This window comes from Ursus americanus, chromosome 5 (assembly GCF_024610735.1).
Source record: "Ursus americanus isolate L20-20 chromosome 5, mUrsAme1.1.p, whole genome shotgun sequence".
NCBI classification, from domain to species: Eukaryota; Metazoa; Chordata; class Mammalia; order Carnivora; family Ursidae; genus Ursus; species Ursus americanus.
The window spans coordinates 15202050-15223180 of record NC_142131.1 but is presented as its reverse complement, the minus strand read 5'-3'; the positions used below and the strand labels follow the sequence as shown (position 1 = coordinate 15223180).

At 38.1% G+C, this 21131-nt stretch overlaps 1 protein-coding gene across 10 annotated transcripts in view; it reads right to left on the bottom strand.

The window, feature by feature from the left end:
- The window catches only part of MCTP1 (multiple C2 and transmembrane domain containing 1), a 501045-nt gene that overhangs the window by 86535 nt on the left and 393379 nt on the right, over nt 1–21131 (bottom strand). For 8 of the 10 annotated variants that reach the window (XM_045796258.2, XM_045796260.2, XM_045796259.2 and 5 more), the window contains one exon: nt 4674–4793. The exons of the other annotated variants lie outside the window; for them this stretch is intronic. In XM_045796258.2, the coding sequence (XP_045652214.2) occupies nt 4674–4793 (120 nt within the window). The remainder of the gene's footprint in view (nt 1–4673; nt 4794–21131) is intronic. 10 annotated transcript variants of the gene reach the window in all.

The window sequence follows — 21131 nt, the reverse complement described above, 5'->3', positions numbered from 1 at the left end:
CGGAAGTGGAGTGGGGGTAGTGAGGGTTTTCCATCAATCTGTGTGCTTGATGGTGCAGTTAATGCTATTAGCTCTTCTGAAACTCAAGGGAGAAACTTGCTCTAAAGGTGCCCAGGAAGACATGGGATGTATCAAAATACAGTCTCAAGAGTAATGCACTTGACCGGTGGTTAGAGGTACAAACTTTAGACTGACTGACAGACTCTAGTACCCATTCTGCTACTTTCTAACTGCATGCCTTTTCTAACTGTGTGCCTTTGGGTAAGCTATTGAACCTCTCTGGCCCTTTTCCCTGTTTGTAAAGTAGTAATATGACACCCGTCCCCTGGGGCGGGGGTCAACCCAGGTCTTTCCTCGTCTGAGACTTGCTTCCTTCCTCTCAAGGAAGGGCTCTTGCAGTGTGCTCATTCCACCCAAAGCATGTTCCCTTGCTTGCCACAGAGGAAGAGACGGGGCGGCCCTTGACTTAGGAGGACCCAACCCATTGGCTGGGCTGATAAAATCAGCTTCTCTCTCCTAGGGGTGAGATGAAGGTCATGATGAGACAAAACGCCTAATGGGGTGCCCAGGGTGTAATGAGGATTCAGTGGTTTTTAAATCCAAAGAAAGACAACTTCCTGGCATCTACTCTTTTACTTGAAAAATTTCAGTCCACGGTAACTATAATGTGGATAGTTGGTACAAGCCTAATGGGCACTGTGGGGAGGGGGGAGTTTTCCTCAAGTTTTGGAGTGACAGCTCAAACCAAGACAAGTATGACATTGCTGTCTTTATAACCCCTTCATGCCAGAGACATTTCTCAACGAAGCACGTATTTATTAAAGTTTTTTTTTTTCCGCCCCCGGAAAAGCCTAACAATTCTCATGCCAGAAATTTTAATGTCACGGTGTGAGTGTAGGTAGATTCAGATGTAGGAGTGCTTATTTCTGACAAGTCCAATTGGGAAACAGCAGAGGTGAGATACCATTTCTGACCACGCCTCTTTCTCCTGTGCACCTCTGAGTCTATGGCATTAGCCTCAGGACCGGCTGTTTCCTCACCCCGTCCTCAAAGGGTTCAGCTCATTAAATGCAGCATAACTTCCTCGGCAAGGATTACATCTCATTTCTCTCATTAAACCAGAACAGGCACCATGGTAGGGAAAAGGTGGGGTTTTAGCTCCTGCGATCTTAAGTATCCAAGAAAGGACATGGTCTCCGTAATAAACAGCAAATACACAAAGAAATCCTTTCCTATTTTAGTCTTAATCTCAACTATCAACCCATATGGTGAAGACAGAATTTTTACCCATCTACGAACTTTTCATCTTTCACAGTGTTTTCTTTTGTCTTTCAACTTATTATGTCATGGAAATGTCATTCCCTTTTTTCTCTTGCTATACAAAGCTCAAGGTCAATTTGATTTGTTTTTCTTTTATCATTTTCATCCTAATTGAATGTTCTCAGCTGAATGTACAAATGATTTTTTTTATGAGAGAAAATTTGCCTGCCCGCCCACCCTCCCTCCTTCTCTCACTCTTTTAAAAGAGGAAAGTTTCTGGAATCACGCAGTGGGGTGATTAATGCACTTCAGAGATTGCCTAAAGTTTTCACACATGTTGAAAGGTTCTGCATGCTTTTGGGGATAGCAATAAGGACTTAGGGCAAAATACCATTCCTCCGGTGCTATGCACTATGGAGTAGTCAATTAGACAAAGCATGGCAGCCCCTACCAATATTTTCCCTTGATTTACATATTTATATGTATGTATGGGTACATGAATGCATAGGTATACGTATAGATGTGTATGTGTATAATGTGTGTACATATGTATACATAGGTATATGTATAGACGTGTGTATAATCTGTAACCAGCAAGGTCTAATCCAGGCTTGTTTTCAAAAGGAACAAGTTCAAATGCATAGCTAGGTATGGGAGAAGATACATAATTAGGCAAAATGAATTTAAGAGTTATATAAGGTCTCAGCTGAGCCACTGCATAGAAAACTGAATGACGTGTTGTGATTGCTGCCCTGGTGTCCAGGAAGAACAGACCGTGTGGACAGTGTGTTTTGGCCAAATAAAAGGTAGTTACTGAGAGTTATGGAGTATATGTAGCCTGTGTTCCATGAAAACCTGGACTATAGGGGCGCCTGGGTGGCACAGCGGTTAAGCGTCTGCCTTCGGCTCAGGGCGTGATCCCGGCGTTCTGGGTTCGAGCCCCACATCAGGCTCCTCCGCTGTGAGCCTGCTTCTTCCTCTCCCACTCCCCCTGCTTGTGTTCCCTCTCTCGCTGGCTGTCTCTATCTCTGTTAAATAAATAAATAAAATCTTTAAAAAAAAAAAAAAAAAGAAAAGAAAACCTGGACTATAGACTCTTCCACAGTGCGCTGTGCTGAGGAATCCAATGTCCGTGGGTAAAGGGGAAGCTCTGTTAGACATGTGCCTAAAAGATCCGGTAAATAACAATTTTGGAACTATATTTTGAAGAAAAAAAGAGCAGTTGAGAAATTCACATAGTCTAACTTTTCAATAGTTATAAAAATTCTTAAAGAATCGTAAGCACAAGAGGATATATTATATGTTACCATTTCCCCTCTACAAGTGGACCTTTCCAGCCAAGGCAGGTATATTCTGGAGAAGATAACAAGCAAATCTATAGTTACAGAATTTTTCAGTATGAATACTCAAACCAATGACTAAATATTGACGATAAGCCGCCTCATAGGATTAAGAAGCTGAAACTAAATTACCACTTTTTCCTATTTGCAAATAATCTTATTTGCAAATTTGTCTCAAGGCAACTGAATGAAAAGTAGATATTCTTCTCTCTCGACAATCTCCCTGAAATAAATGGCACAAAAAAGCAATTGTCTGAGAGAGTCCCATTTTCTTAAAGAAAACATCCTGGATTAATTGACAAAAGTACCTATTAGTCCCCATGACACCAGTGCTTATGGCATTTGGGGCTTGTCTCTCAGTGTGCAATTTAAATATATATCCATAAAATCCTTGCCAATAATAACTTCTTGTCTGTTGATACTGCCTAACCATTAAAATCTCTATTAACAATCTCATGTTGGGTTTGATAAACCTTACAAAAAATGTTTTCAACACTTCAGATTTGCAAGACACTTGTTAGATAAAGTGGCAAGTACAATGATGAATAAAGAGTCCCCTCCCTCAAATATACAATCACAAGAGAGGAATATATACAAATAAAATAGGAAAATAAACATGGTGTGTTGTTGGCAACATGACATGTACTTGGTGGCTATGCATCAGGATTTTTTCTGTTTTGATGATAAAATTATTCTGAATAAGTATATTCAGCTTGTATTACCAATTGAAGTGTATTTTGCTTGAGTTAATTAATTAATGAATTAAGAGACCATGCTGTGCTTGTGCATGTGAGTGGGGGGAGGGGCAGAGGGCTAGGGAGAGAGAGAATCTTCAGCAGACTGAGCACTGAGCCTGGAATGCAATTCGGGGCTTGATCTCCGGACCTAGAGACCACAACCTGAGCCAAAATCAAGAGCTGGATGCCTAACTGACTGAGCTACCCAGGCACCCCTGCTTGAGTTATTTAAAAGGGAAAAGGTTTATGTCACAGGTGTGTCTGTGCAAACATTATGATGCTACTATAATGAAATATTATATAATACTATTAAACTGAAAATCAGATAACTTTGGTTCCTGCACCATTATGGACATGGTAGATGGCAAGAACTCCTGATTATAAATCAAATGTAGACCCTCAATGGAAAAAAAAAAATGTAATCTGATGAAGACAAATGGCAACCAAAAAGAATCTCACATTGACGAACCTTTACATTCTTCTCAATAGCTATCTATGAAGTTATCAAATTGCAGATATCCTATTTGGAGAAGACACCTTCCTCCCATTCATTTATATATCAGAAAGGTTTTTGAAGTCGTATGTTCACCAAGGGTGTAGTGACTGAGATAATCTAAGGGGAATGAAAGTTGGCAGGAGAACAAGAGATATGATTATAATGTGGCTAGCTTCTGCTTCTCATTCTAAAACTCTTTTTGAGAGAGAAGTGGTCTTATAGATTCTAAAAACTTTCAAAAATGCCAGAGAGGGCAGGTGGGCTCAGTATAACTTTCCCTAGGTTAAATGAAGGCTCTTTATCCTCGAGCTGGTAATCCTGATACACCCTTGACACAAAGACAGATATTTGCTGTTGTTCAGTGAATGTTCATTGAATTAAGGTACTTCATGCACTTTTGCAGGCCAACAAATCATCAATCTTTCCTTCCTTCCAATGACAGACTACAAAAAAATGTCTTAAATAAAATGCATTCATTTGGTCTGATCATAAATAATTTTATGATATGTCTTAACTCAAGATTAAGATATAAAAACAAATAAGGAGAGTAAAAGAAATATTCATTTGAAACAACCCATTTATAATTAAAAGTCACAGCTCATTCTTTGGTATGCTTTTGATTTTAGTTCCCACCAAGAGGAGTCATGTTTGAAATAGGTGAATATTTCCTCTTATGTTAGGACCAAAGAGTTGTTAGTTTTGAATGGATTAAAACTTTCCTCCAAACTCGAGTATTTATAAACAGAATCTCTGGTTTGTAAAAATAAATCAATGTTGATCTTGTCAGAGGGACAAGGAATAAGAACAAAAACACATACAAATAAGAAAGCAGAAACTTACTGTATCACGTTGCCTGTTATCTTTCCCTGATATTATCAAGAAGTAGTTCCATGTCAATAGTAACAACAAAACCAGTGGTATCATGTAGAGCTCAAAGTTCCAGACAACAAAGAGAAAGAGCTGGGGGAGAAGGAGAGAAAAAAAAGATGAGTCAACTCTGACTTTCATTAAATGGACTCTCTTATCCATACCCCACTTCAAAAACACAAAACTAAATACTTCAGAACGGAAAGATTCATCTTGAAAACAAAGCCTCGAGAACTTGTTAGTCATTTTTCTAAAAGCATAACTGACCCCTGGAAAGTTACTGTTAGGATTTTTACTTTGTTTAATTTCTAGAAAGGAAAACTGATATCATTACACTGTCAACAAGGCAATTTTAATTTTTCTTGTCTGTGACATTATTGTCAGGTTGGACAAAATAAAGTTAGAAAAAAAAAAAAAGGCTGCCAAATGAGCTTCACTGCATTGTCAGACCTAGCTGGTCTATCTGCCTTAATGATAGAGAATGAATCACTGTTTAATATCATGGACTTTTTTTTTTTTTGAATCTCACAATGCAACACGCATAATAGGCAGATGAAAATACCAAGTCTGCACCAGAGAGCCAAAGACCTCACATTACGAATAAAAGCACTGCTACCAATAAGTGTAAAAATAGGTTGGCTTAACATTTAGCATTACCATAGAAATCAAACAGCTATTTAAAAAATAGGATAGCTTTGTCAAAGGAAATTTTAAATGTCTATATATATTATCTTTGAAAACAACCGACTCTCTACATATACAAATTATTTTTTAATTACAAGATAAATACTATATTAAGAATGCACCTAGCCTGGCAGGAGGAGCCATTCTAAGAGCATCTGCACTGTAAAATGAGCAGCGCTGTGTACAAAGTGTGACTTGCCCTCACCCTCCCATCCCCCCACTCTCTTACAATCCTGAAGAGATCATCTAAATTCTCTGGGTCTGTGGCTCCAGCTGCCACATAAGGCAATATTAAGTCAGATGTTTTCCTGAAAGTACTGAAGAGCTGGATTCCACTCCTAATGCCGACTAGCCCCATCACTCCCGGCACCACCCTCCCTCTGTAAAATGGGGCTCAGAAGACTATTCACCTGACACGCTGTGAGAATTAAAGAGCTGAAATGTGTTAAGAAGTTAACACACTCTTGGTACCTAGTAAGTGCTCAGGAAATATTTGTATCATTGTGTAAATGTTTATCGATACCTTACAAAATTCAGAAAGTTAACTAATATCAACTAAGGACCTCAGGTAATCCTTATTCCATTACTGAAAACCGGAAAGTCATCTGCCTGCTGAGATTTAGCTGAACCGCAGTGTAAGTGAGAACTGGAGCCAGCTGCTTGGGGCAACACAGACATCAGGCATTTGACAGGCCACGAGGGTTAGGAGCAGTGCCCTGAGAACACTCATGTCAGGCAGGGCAGCATGCGCCGTTTACAGCCTTCTTAATGCGCTTCTGTCAAGTCCACAGCCTAGTAAGATGGTGGAGAAAATCAACCTGTGCGGAGTGGTAGAGAAACCCATGGCCTAAGGACCAGAAGACAGATTCTAGGCCTTAGAAAGTCACTCTGCCTCAGTATTTTCATTTCTAAACACACAGGTCTATAGAACCGATAACTTTTGACATCCCTTCCCTACTATTTAAAATGATTTCATGGCATTACTGTGATATCTTGTTGTTGTTGTTGTTGTCTTATGCGACATTAAATCCAGAATTCTTGGGATATTCATAACCCAGATGGACACCAACAAATAATGATTTAGTAACCTAAGAAATGACTTCTGGACAGAATTACATGGTAACTGTACAGTCAAGTTCCTGAATAAGAAAAATCTCAAATGTATCAATTAATGAGACATGAGGCTCATCTTTACTTTCATAAGTAGAAGGATTTCCAGAAAAATAAAATATTTCTATTTAATTTTTGAAATTTATGCAATATATATAAAGATGATACAAATTATAATTGATGGTTATGATTATTCTATTAAAACGTATTTTTTTTAAAGATTTTATTTATTTATTTGACAGAGATAGCCAGCGAGAGAGGGAACACAGCAGGGGGAGTGGGAGAGGAAGAAGCAGGCTCATAGCGGAGGAGCCTGATGTGGGGCTCGATCCCAGAACGCCAGGATCACGCCCTGAGCCGAAGGCAGACGCTTAACCACTGTGCCACCCAGGCGCCCCTAAAACGTATTTTTTAAAGATAATTCTTTATTCAGGAAATGAATTAAGGCAAATTTGACAGACACGAACACATGTAAAAGGGAAAATTATTTTTGGCTAGAATCCACATTAATTCTTTACACAATTATTTGCAAAATTTAGTCAGTTACTAGGACATAAGCTCTTTAAGGATAAGGACTTTTTATTCTTGTTCTACCCCCAGAGCCCACAACAGTGCTTAGGAATAGAAGGTGTTCAATAAATATATATTTGCTGCATTAATGAATAAATAGGCACTGGGTTCTTTGAACATAAATCTACTAAATTATTGTTTTAGTAAAAGTACTATATAGCCACTATATAACATCAAGTAAGTTCATGAACATGTATTCAGAATTACAACCTGGGCTGCCACTAACCACTTTCTCCCTGAGGCACAGAAAGATTCTCTTTCCATTCTGGTCAGGCAGTCATAAACTGTCTTTTGTATTATGGCCTGACCACCGTCTTCCCTTTTGGACCTTCCTCTATGTTTGCCTCTTCTGAGGACGATCACTTGACTTGGTGTGCTCTGGCCTCATGGATGGGACTCAGATGATTCCACAACTAAATGTCACCAATTGTATTTATCTTAAATTTATTAAGCACAGATATTCCATCCTGTAATGTCCACTCACTGGTGTTAGAGTTCTGATGTCACCCAGAATAAAGTTACTTGGAATGTCTATGTGTTGGTGTTAGTTGGAGGACGGGTATTGCATAGAATACACTTTCTAGATGATAACCAAGGAATCAAGATATCTATCATGTTTTTTTTCTTCTCTAGATACAACATGACTAGTTGCTTTAAGAACCAGCCCACAAGGTATGGTTTCTGGGCATGTCTCCAATGTGGACATCATCCTCTCACCACATCCACGTCCATAAGAAAGCAATAGCTTTCTTAAAATAGAACGCTCAGAACTGACACAACACGTCTAATTAATACCTGTGGTATTTATATGCCCTAACAACACAGGCATCAGAACATAAGATGGGGGAAGATATAGAAGAGGAAAAAAAGGTAGAATTTCATTAGTTTCATGGATCTTGGCAGTGGAAAAATAGTCTTCCCTATTTTGTTTTCTTTAAGAATCAAATATTTGGGTAACAAGGTAAGGAAATTCTGCTGTTGAGAATACCTTTTTTTCTAAAAAAAAAAAAAAACAAGAGAGTTTTGAATACACTCTAAACACAAAAGCATTCATTTTTTTTCTTCCTCAGTATCTAACTGGAGATTTCAAAAGGTCAAAGTAAAAAAGAACATAAACACCAATTAACAATAAAATATACTTACTGAATATTTACTACATGATACACAATAGTTGATGTTGAAAATTAAGATATGATATGGTCTCTGGATTCAGACTGCTAGAAATCACTAAGAAAAAAGCAACCATTCACTGAAGTATTAGTGATGATTATAATACTTATTAGCAGGAGAGGATTGTCTAATAAAGAGAGCCCTCAGAGGAGGAAGGCTGTCTTTTAGCTTATTGTCTCCACACTCAAGTTTCCCTTCTCTCAGGGCCCACCTGCACTGAGATTGATCCCTTCCTCTTTCCTATAAAAAAACAAGATTACACTTAAAACCAGGTCCTCAGTGTCCTCCTAGGGCAGCATATGAAAGACATCTCAGAGAAACGCCAGGAAAGCCAAGACAATATAGGATCTATCCTTGGTCCTGACTCCACTTATTCCTAAGTTTGAGAGAATAAAGTCAGATATCATAACAGGCTAAAATGGGGTAGAAAAAGAAATCAAGGAACAATTTAAAAAAATCCCTGACATATTCACAGAATATAAATACAAATTATTGAAGTCCTAGCATTTATCCTGACCCATACTTCCAGAACCCAAACTGAACCTGATCCAAATTGCTTATCCACAGAATCATCACTAAATAAATGGTAGTTGTTTTAAGCTACTAATTATGGAGTGGTTTGTTATACAGCAAAAGCTAACCGATACATATTAGTTTTCCAAGGAGACAATGGGACATAATAAATATGGTCTGGACCAGAAGACTAAAGAAGTGGTTTTAGTTCCATGTCTGCTATTTGATCCTCACAGGACCTTGAGCAAGTCAGTTATTCTCTTTTATTTGAGTCTATTATTTATCAAATGGAGATGGTAACACCTGCCTATTTCACAAGTTGGCCGTGGGGGAACAACTCCTGCAATGTATGTGAAAATACTTTATCACAAAGTACTCAATAAGTCCAAGTAGTATCAATTTGATGCTTTTCACATTTAAAATTGTTTCTGAAAAATTCAGAGACTTTATAAACGAATGCTCCAAGAATGGTCAATATCATAATTCCCCTTTAGGCAGTTATAGAAGATGGGTGGGATTTCTTAGAGGGATTTGTGTGTGAAAGGGGTTTGTTAGAAGGAAATCATAAGTGTTCAATAGAGGGGCTGCTGTTAAAAGTTTTCGCTAATAGCTGAAACAAGAAAAACCCAGGTCTTTACATAAACTCATTATTTCTAGTAAATGGCATTAGCACACATTGCAGATTTTGTGAACTCCAGACTTAATCAGGCCTTTAAATGTTATCCATTTTAAACAACCTCATGCCCCTAGATATAAAAGAATCTTGATCTGAACTAGCAGTTTTGTGACTATCAATTCCTGTTCATAATTTTTTTTTGCTTTTAAATCCAAATACCTTTTATCTTAATCAATGTTATCTTGCCTATGACACTAGCAACAACATCACAAAATGCAATTATTCAGTGTCTATCTGGGCTAGACTCTAAAAGCTATTTAAGTTTTAATCATAAATATTCAGAGTGGCTTTTTTGAAAATCTATAATTTATTGAAAGGTGAATAATATAATTCATCCAAATATATATACATACATATATATACATACATATATATATTACATACATATATACATTACATACATATATATAATATATATATTACATACATACATAATATATATATCATATTACATACAATGAACTTGAGGGAAAATGTCCTGAGAGGCAGGCTGGGAAGGCAGAGACTACTGGGTGTGTTTTGCAAATAGGTTCAAGTTTGAGATGTCTAGGGACACCTGCTACTAAGTGGCAAAACCAGGTCTTCCAATCCCCAATCCAGTCTGTTTTTCCATCAGTACTCCACTGACTCTAAGGGGAAGGATTTTTATACCGAACATTGATGCTCTAAAGTTATCAATTATTTACAGACTGATCATTCAATTTGCAGATTTTCTGTATGTCTATTTCCTTCCTCTAGCTCTGGGTACTTTTGCATTAGTGCAAAGAAATGGAATACCACTTCTTAGGCGTTCTGGTAAAGGTTTCACATGGCAGAGAGGTCAACAACTAATGGTCAAAACGAGGTTTGTGGAGCCCAGTGTCATTCCTCCCCTTTCTCACTATCTTGCATGGCTCTGAATAATCAAAAGTTGGCTATTCACGAGGTTTCTATTAAACGGGGTTTTCTTCTGTCCAAAATGTTTAGAAGAGGTTAGCAAGGTGCCAGTACAGCCAGAGATTAGAAAATGAATGAGCCAATTACATTTTTACAGATAAAAAAAGCCTTACTTTTTCACATGAAGATTAAACAAACAAAAAAAAACCCCTTTTTCACTCAGAAGCTAGGTGAAGGTGGGCTAAGGCTTTTCACTCCTATTTAAACAATGCAAATTATATCAAGCAGAGTGAATGATTCCAAATATTAAGATTTTAGAGCAAGGCCATTTCTTAGGAGGTGCAAGACACGCATGATTTTTCTTTCCTTGAGCCTGGGGTCTTAAGAGTCCCAGGCAGGACAGGGCCATTCCCATCATCCCATCAATTGATGGTCTCATTGAAGTGCCGTGGAAGATGTCTGCATTCAATGATCATTCAGTGTAACACATGACAGTATCCCTGGGGGAGAACACTTCAAAAAAATCATTTAAGTTGGAATATTGAATATCCTATTCTTTTGCAAACTACAGTATATTTTAAAAAGAAATCTCATCCAAAATGATTAACACTTCCTACTGTTCAGGAAAAAAGCCTGCCCTTTCAGACTAACAGCTGTGGATCATTAGCTCTCCAGTGATGAGATGTGTTTGATGAGTATTTTTCTTTCTAATTAAGAGATGAGCTTCTCTATTTGACTGTCTCTTCAGAAAGAAGTGAAGAAAGAATTCTCTGCCTACATGGAAAGGCCCTCTCCTACAAAACAATTAATTATTTCACGGCCCTTTTAGAAAATCCTTTTCCTCCCTAATTTCAATGCATTTTTTTTCTTAAACTTAACACATTCACACTCAGGCCTTCCCAGTGTTAACCCATTTTTCACCCAGCATTCCCTCGCTGATGTTTTCCTGTCTGTTTCATCATCCAATAATATCTACTTTAGGTAAAAGAGACTGAGGAAATGTATCAAAAGTACATATATGCTTAACCTAACAGAGAGCATCTGGTATGGGAATATTCTCTGATCTGAGAGAGGCCTCAAATTAGAAAGATGATAAATGAATAGCATTTGCCTGTAGAGGAACTAGGCAGTGCTTTCAAACAAACCAAAACAACAACAAGAAACAACTATAAGGTACTTAGCAGTACATAAAAAAAACTGTTTAAGGTAATCAATCCTTAAAAGCAAAGTATTTCAGGGTGCCTGGGTGGCTCAGTTGGTTAAGCAAGTGTCTGCCTTAGGCTCAGGTCATGATCCCGGGGTTCTGGGTTGTTGGGCTCTTTGCTCAATGGGGAGCCTGCTTCTCCCTCTGCCTGCTGCTCCCCCTGCTTGTGCTCTCTTTTTCTCTGACAAGTAAATAAATAAAATCTTTAAAAAAAAGGGGGAGGGGATGTATTTCAACTCTACCAATAAGACTGGCCTTAAAGTGGAAAGTTAGAGAATGTAAAGTGGGACTTAAAAATGCAACTTTTCTTTTTGAAAAAGCCATCATCAGCAAGGTTATAAAATTCTTGAATTAAAAATATGATTCAAGAGCATAGTAAAAAGCAAATGAAAGCTCTCTTGGCAAATTAATCACATCAAATGCTTCTTAAATCCTTTTAGGTGCAGGGAGAGAAAGGAGGGAAGGAAGAGAAGAGGGTCAACTCTCCAACATTTGGGTTCTGTGCTGCCACGTCTCTCCCCCATGGTTCATTTGGAAATATGCGGGGATATTTCTCATTGCCACAGCAGGGGTTGGGGGAGAGGGGAGATACTGGCATTTAGTGGGTAGGGCCAGGGTGTAAAACATCCTCCACTAGGTGGAAGAGTCCTGCCCAGCGAAAAATTTTCCTGTCTCAGATGCTACCACCACTCCGCTCTGAGAAACATTGCCAATTCTCTCACATAGACAATAGATCATCCTCGACATAGCAAAGAAGAAATGGTATGCAGATAAACAAAGGTATACAGAATGGAGCACCTGGGTGGCTCAGTCAAATGCCCGACTCTTGGTTTTGGCTCAGGTCATGACCTCAGTCAGGGTCATGGGATCGAGCCCCACATCGGCTCTGCACTTGGGACAGGAGTCTGCTTGGAATTCTGTCCCCCTCTCTCACACTACCCCTCCCCCAGCTCACTCTCTCTCTAAATAAAATCCTTAAGAAGTGTATACAGAAGAAGGGTAGGTCTATTTCCCAGATGATGGCATGAATTCTGACTTAAGGAGTTAGGGTGAGACAGCAGCATAGAAAAAAATCTCACTCAATCATTAGCATTTGCTCAAGTCTCTTTCTCACCATCTATTTACGTTTAACACTTTTTAAAAATATGGCTGAAGAAGTGGAGGTGAACCCATTCTGCCCAGTTATTCTCCCTTGGATTAAGTCAGACTCTGCACATCATCAGTCTTCAGAAACTCATCTTCTGGAAAGGGGTTGGTTTTGCCTTGATTTAAATAGCCAGATGGCATCACCACCTGCTCTAAGGTCTTTATTTCTGGTTGGTTCCACTACAGCCTTTTGTTCCACCTCCAATGAAAAGAGGAGAGAAGATAGGCAAAATGAACCCGATTAATTCCCAGCGTAGTGACAGCTTTTTCAAGGTGGTTTTAAAGTATGAGACGTTGCTCTTTTGAAGAGAGATTTTGCTTTGTTCGGACTGTTTTCTAAAAGAAACAGCAGGGAACTGGTGACAATCTCAGACCCACTGGATTGCTCCGACTCGTTTTGCTGTTTCCTGGGGTCATTCCACAATGATACAAGGAGTTTAACCATGTTCCAAAGAGCCTCAGACAGATGTTCACGTACAGTGCCTTCTCTTCTCTTCTCCCAACTAGAATTGAGAATTGTGACGGCTCCCTCTACTGCTTTCTTTTTGAGTAGTTTCAACCAGACACCAAACTGACAAGACTGTTGGTGTGTTGTGTTCTGTTGTGCTTTGGATGTGTGTATGCATGTGTGTGTGTGTGTGTGGCTTATGTGTGGCTTGTGTGTTTAGACCAAAAATAATCAAAATGCACTCTCTACTAAATGATCCCTTATACTGACTAGGCAAAATATGTCAAGAGAACCATCTACCTCTTTTCTGATGACAGGAGAAATATACGGTTAGGAGTAGAAAAAAAAAAAGATACTGGTTGGTGTGCTGGTAAAGCTTTGAACTGAATGTATATACTATAACTTAAGTCATTATTCACTGGTAGTGTTGAAAAGTCATTGTTTCTTCAGATTTACTTAGACTACTTATAAATACAGATCAGTAACTTTTAAATCTTTACTTTGTGAAAGCGTACACTGAGTTGTTGAAGTTGCTTCCTGAAACTTAAAGTCCACAATCTCAGTACACCCATGCCCTTTTGAAAAGCATAGCCTGACTCCGTCTATTAAAGAAGCACATGTGACAATGAGATAGAGCTCATCTGAAAATGCCTTACATACGACTCACAGAAACACCTCCTGAAGAATCTCCACAACAAAATGGACCAAAACCACCTCAAAGATGGTGCTATCAACCAATCATAGCCTCCCGCACACTACTTTCCTTGATGGAGACATTCTATCAATAGAATCTGCCAGCCAGGAGGCTTGGGAAGTTATTTATTTAGATTATTTTTCTCTTTCAGCTTATAACTTGTACTGATATTTCATGTCATTTTTATCAAAGTCAGAGATGAAAGGCTCTGGCTTTGCTTTGAGAACACTGACAACTCCAGAATGTAAAGCCCAGAGTATGTCCAACTGGAGCATCGCCCCAACCACACATGAGTAACTGGAAGAAATCCCTGCAACGTTGTGAGTCTAATGTTAGTAGGAGTTGGGATGCAGAATCAAAGGAACAAATGCTTATAGATGCCTGGAGAATGAGGCCCTTTTCATTAGAAATTAGTACATTACCAGTAGTTTGTAACACCTGCCATAGGATCAAATACAGTCAAGTTTTTAGTTTTCATAGCCTTACTATTCACAAAAGTTCTGCTCATTGAAAATCAGGCTGCATGCAAAGTCATTCTTGCAGATTACAGATCAACACACATATACTGTATTGTTTTAAATGACCAAACATGAATAATTAAGAGGAATTGGTAGTATTTGGTCCATGAACAGGTTGTTGATACCAAGTAACAATTGCTTTAAAAAAATACTCAAGGACTATCCAAAGAAACATGGAAGAATGTGTTAAGGCTGTTAAGCTCACTGAAGCTTATCCTTCTACAGTGTCTCATTTCTCTAGGCTGCAGCTGGTTCTGAAAGGACCCATGACTGTCTCACTAGCATAGGTGAAGAACATCCCATGCTGTAATTAAAAAAAAAAAAAGTACTTTAATGTTCGTTCTCAATTTCTTTTTGTCTTTTATTTATGCCTTCAGTGCCACTGAAAAAGGCACCTTTTTTCCCATGATATTCGAGTCATTATATAATGTTCTGGTATCTTTTTCTCTTTAATTTTTAAACTATTATTTAATAAATTATTGGGTTATATGTGTAAATAATACCATTTGGGGACACTGTCATACAAATATGCCATTTTCATATGTTTCTATATATTTTCTAAATAATATTATATGGAGATGTTGCCATACAAATATGCCATTTATGTTTTCTAGGCTTTAGAAGCGCTGTAGGTTTGGTAAGGCTTATTCAAGATAGTCATCGTTTACACTTTTATTTATTTCCTAAAAATTTATTTGAGAGAGAGAGCGTGCACACACGAGTGGGGGAGGAGCAGAGAGGGGGACAAGCATTCTCCATGCTAAGAACGGGGCCTGATGTGGGCCTCAATCTCCCAACCTTGAGATCATGACCTGAGCTGAAATCAAGAGTCAGACGCCTAACTGACTGGGCCCCCCAGGGTGCCCCATCTTTTATATTTTTAAAGAAATGAATCTGTTACCATTACTATTTTTGAAGTACATTCTTCATCAACTCCCTTCTTTGTGTGTGTAAATGCTGTAACTAGACTTACAAATCCGATACAAATGTTTGCTGATGTACAAAATGTAAAATTTTCCCCAAGCTTGAAATCTGGCTTTAAAGCTATCTCCATCATGAACAGGTACAATATTTAGGGCAACAGCTGGCACTTCAGTTGCTCATGGGGGGAAACTCCCTCTGTTCTATATACTGTGCCAGAAAATAGGATACCCAGCCAAACACATGTTAGTAAAGTCTGTGATACAAGTTACTTTAAAAATTAGTACTGTCGTCTTTATAATCCCCATTCTATGTCACCGAACAGGAATGCCTTCAAAAAAGCAGATGATCGATTACAGTGATTTTTTTTTCTTTTTAATACAATAGATGATGTGCAGAGGGCTGCACTCTGCCATATTTGGGGATCTGGTACCATTCTGATTCATTGCCATTCAAATGATCTCACTCAGACTTATTCAACTTATCATGAATATCTTCCCTGGGCTATTGATTTCTGATCTTTCATTTTAATCTTTCATGATATAACCTAGCTGTTACCATTGGTGATTTCTTTGTCCAGATTTAATATCTTCATTTCAATCTTAAAATCACAGAGCCAGAGTCAGAAAGCGTGTTTTAAAATTTTCACCTTTATAAATATATTTAAGACCTAATAATATCATGTATTTCAGCTATCTTACCAGCTTCTGAAACTTCATCTCCCATTCTGTCTTATAATTTTCTAATTTTCTCCTTCACTGGTCTCCTTCCCCCCAATCCCTCTGTTCTGGAAAAACTTCAAGAGTTATGTTTAGCAGCTCTAGCTATGTCTGAACATTTCTCTTTGCAATTCAAATAATCATCTTAGGCTGATTTTAACAGCCTTCTTTACTCCATTCCATCTTTTACCCTTGCTGTGTAATGTTTACTGATGAATGTCTTTCTCCCGTTTCTTAACAGATCTAAGTGGTGTAGTTACTGCACGGGAAGCCTAGAGGTTTGAACACTAAGTAGACATTTCTCTTGGCTATTTTCCACACCTCCAAACATTCTCTTAAATGCAACAGGGCTTGTGTTTCAATGGTAACAGAAGTTATCAGAGAACACTAGTTTAGACAGCAAGCAAGCTGAACTCCAACTGTTCCAACAGCCTGACTTTTACAGTAAAAGGAAAGGCCCTGGGCCAAGACCACTGAGATGAGCAGGTATTTTTAGTTCACTTGTAGGCCAGCTCTAATGTAATTCTGAAATGTTTTCTTCAAACCAAACCCAACTTTTTCAGGGCTGTCCAAATCTGTTTTCTTTTATAGCAAGTACAAATTCTTGGAGCAAGGGAAGCATGCGTATCATTTGCAATGCTGCTGCATGTCTATGGTGTTGATGCCCGATGGCTCAAATTAGTCCGCCAAGCAGATGAGCGCATTGTAATTAGCTCTTGTCAAACTGTTAGAAATACAAAAACCATTTCCACTGTAATAAAAATTATGAAAAAGAAAAATCTCTCATATCATTTTCAGCCAAAATAGTTCCTGAAATGTCTGGTAGTTTAGGATTCCAGAGTTCTAAAAGAAGGCCATTTCATTTTCAGAAAAGCTTTCACTTCATTGACATGGAGATGCTGACATGTATTATCTTTCAGGCGTTTCTGTTGTTGTATTTGATTGCCTGTAAAACCTCATTTCTAAAAATAACCTGTCGGGAGCGGACACATTTTGTTGAGCCACATGGTACTGATGTAGGATTCTCAACAAACATTTATACTTCCTCAAGTACTTTCTGAATCAAGATTTTCTGACTTTTTCTATCAGCATGTTATTATTACCAGTTTTCCTGAATAACTAACTATTGCGTTCTCTTAGGAGGACATCAAGGAGGCACGATCACAGGTTCGGATGGAATAACTCTGATGTTAAACTCTTATGTGATGAATATCAGTTTCTTCCAGACAATTTATTTGGATATTCATTAGTGGGACAGTGACTCAAAGGCTACTTTACTCAATATTTAAATTCTTCACAAGCGTCAGGAGGGTTCTTGCGCTCTCTGGAATTTAATGTCCTCTCAAGGAAAAGTATGAGCTACTAGTAGGTGGCTATTTCAAAAAGTAAATTTAAATACTAACCAAAAGATAAATCAGCTTGGAATTAGGTCAGAAATACCAAAAAACGACCGCCTTCTACTTGCCTTCAGAACCTTCCCAAAGATATCTTTACTTGTGGAAATTAGTAGGATGCTAGAAATGAATCTATCTTTAAAAAGTAATAAAAGTACCATATACAAAACTTAATACAAAATTGATCATAGAGCTGAAACTATAAAATTACTTCTAGAAGGAAGCAAGGAGAGAGTAGTTATGGCCTTGGGCTAGGCAAATAATTCACAGATACAACACCAAAAGCATGATCTAAATACGCATCTAAAAATTTGACTTCATTAAAGTTAAAAACTTTTGTGCTTCAAAAGATACTATTAAGAAAACGAAAAGACAAGCCACATACTGGGGAAAGAATAGTTGCAAATCATGTATCCAATATAGGATTTGTATCCAGTGTATATAAAGAACACTTAAAAATAATACAAAGACAAAACCTCAATTAAAAATTGGGCAAAAGATTTGAATAGACATTTTACCAAAGAAAACATATGAATCGCTAATAAGCATATGAAAAGATGCTCAACATCATCAGTCACTAGAGAGTTTCTGCAAGGCAATACTGCTTCATACCCACTAGAATGGCTTTAATCAAGGCAGAAAGTACTGAATGGTCAAGACACAGAGAAACTAGAACTCGTAAAATGCTGATGAGGGTGTAAAGTGGTATAGTCACTTTGGAAAACAGTTCCGTAGTTCCTTAAAAAGGTAAACAAACCTAAACTTAATGTATGAACCAACACTTCTACTCTCTAGTAATCACCGAAAAGAAATGAAAACATACACTCACATAAAGCCTTGTACGTGAATGCTTATTGATAGCAGGATTATCCATGATACCTCCCAAAGGGAAATAACCCAATTGTTTACAACCTGGCAAGCGGAAGATGAAAATCGTGCCATACCCGTACACTGGAATGCTACAACAATAAAAAGAAGACACTACTGACACATTCTGCATCATGGACTCAGAATCGTTATGCTAAATGAACAAGTCAGATGTACAAGACTACTTTTGCACCATTCCATTTATGTGAAACGTCCAGAAAAAGCAAATTGCTAGACATAGAAAATGGACTAGTGGTTGCTAGGGGCTGGAGGTGGAAACAGGGAGTGACTATAACTGGCATGAGTGATCTTTCTGGGATGATGGTTGTACAACTCTGTATATTTGCTAAAAATCAGTGAATTATATGTTTAAACTGGTGAATTTTATGATATAGAAATTACGCTTTAGTACATTTGTGTAAAAATAAAAGTGGTTTACCTTCTGGGGAGGTAAATTCCAAAACAAAGAACTAAGAACACCTAGGCTAGGTCAAAGAATAACCATAGATCTGAGATGTGTCTTGCCAGTATTCTCGAGATGTTTAAAATGCTAGTTGATGAGACTATCTACCTGATGATCCTTTGGACAGCTGTTCCTCCTTTGAGTTCAGAGAAGTTTTTCAAGACTATTAAAAAAATAGTTAAAGCAAACATCAACCCCAATCATTGTTGATTCTAATGGGAAAAGCAAGGTCCCAGAGGCAGGCCATGAGGACGGTAATAAGATGCTGCCACCCTACGGCGAGGCTACTATGCAGTAATTCTAAGTTCCCAGGAAAACCATGATCAAGTTGGGGAAAGAAACTGTTGAATGTTGAATTCCTTACCCTGTGGGTAAGAGATAGCTGACAGGATGAGAAAATGATTCTAAGGAAAACTTAAGAGAAGATATGGAAAAAAACAGAAAAGGAAGGAAGGATAGTGGAGAGCATCAGGATGAAAAAAACTAAGTTGAATAAAGCAGAACAGAAGCAAATCTTCGTACAGGAGGATGAGGACAGAGCGGGCAAGGTCAACCTCCCTGCCCAGAAGAAAGCACTAGTGGATAAATACAACAGTGTTTTCTACTTTGTAATCGTGCTGGGGAGCCCTTTTAATCTGGGTCCAGAGTCCTAGGTTTTCATGGGATTCCTCCGTGATCTCTACTGCCAAGTTACCTACGGTGCCACCTATTAGGAAATAAAACTTCTCCCTGCCCCCCTCCCTGCCCCCATCCACCAAAATGGCAGGGAAATGTTAAGAGGCATTTGCTTTATTTTTCTGGTCAGCAATAGTCAGCAGCTCCCTTTGGTTGGTTGGGTTTGTTTTTCTCAGTATATTACAACAAGAAAATAGAAATGAAAACTGCTGAACGCAGCAGGAAAAGTGAAATAAATCTGAACATTGCTTCCAACTGTTTTTATTCAAGCACTTCTACAACTCTAGGAAAATCCTCTATCTTCCTAAACTACTGCATACTTTTCATTTTTTTTTTCCAGAGTAAAGCTTAATCCCTGTGTTTGCAAGTTAACTAAATTATATCGGGCATGGAAAAGCAGGTGAACCCTGGCAGATTTCCCATTGCTTTTACAGCCGTGCTGCCCATCTATCAATCGCTGCAATCTAAACTGGCTCCCTGTTCTGCTGTCAGTGCCGCAGAGCGAGTCTAGCTCCCAGGGCGACAGGTGTGGCTTTGTCCTTTAAGTGAGCGACACTGGGCAGAACCCAGCTCACCTTTCAGAGGTTCACTGTTGTGGCAACACTGCCTTTCTTTCATTTCTGTGTTGCCTTTCAGACATGTTTGACCACACTTCTGTCCAGAAGTGTTCGTCACGTTTCTTGCTCTAATAAAGACACTGACTCAGAGGCAACTCCGGGTTCAGTGTTGACTAGTGTCATAAAGACGGACGACATGTTTCTCTTTCCTAGCGATGGCTTCCTCTGGATGAGGCAGGAAGGGGTGTGTGGCTTCTAAATATCAACCAGGAAAGGGCACCTCATTGCAAATTAGAGGAAAAGTAAAAGGAATGGGCTGGTGTCAAAGAGCGGGCAATATACTCACTGAAAATAAAATACATATCACACCAACTATCATGGATCCTCTGGACTGTTTATAGCTGTGTTTTCTCTTCTTTATGCCTAGTCTATGCAAAGTAAGGGGTAACTGGCATACAGATAGAGAGGCAGAACCTAAAAAGGAACACAGTAAAAGATTAAAAAGGGCTGAAAATGTGTTCTAAGATTTCTCCTATGTAACAATTTAGCCTTTTTTTTTCTATTGAGAAACTTTATGGATAATGAGAGCCCCAAAACAGCTGCAACATTTTAGTACTCAGAGTAAAATAGTTTATGTACAAATAAATTTACCAAGTGTGTATCTGGATATAACAGAAGATGTGTGTATATAAATTTATATTGTATCTAGATCTAGCCATACTTTTATTTATTCATCCCATGAGACGTGTGTATCCTTAACTACTGAGTGATTATTTATGGTCCCTTCCCCCTCAAATGTAGAATGGAAATATCAATTATAATGTGAAAGTTCATTAAATGCTGTTAATGATACAGTTTATCTCACTTCTTAGGAAATAATTTTACATGGGATTCATATCATACTATTAATATATTTAAGAGATTTTATTATTTTGAAACCTCAATAGGAACTGAAAATGAAGTCAGCTTTAAATAATTTTAATTAAATAAAATTACCCATGGAGGAGTAATTATATCGAAGTAATTCTATGTCCCAAGAGACCATTTAACTTTTTTCACCTTTGTAATTTTTAATTATTTTTATTCCCATATTGCAGATAGGAAAATTGAGTTGAGGGTGAAGCAAGCATTTTCTGACATAATTTTTAAACTCTACTTCATGATCTTATTTCCAGAAACAAGATGGTAAAGTTTGACAGGATTTTAAGACAATTTTTGTAGCCTCT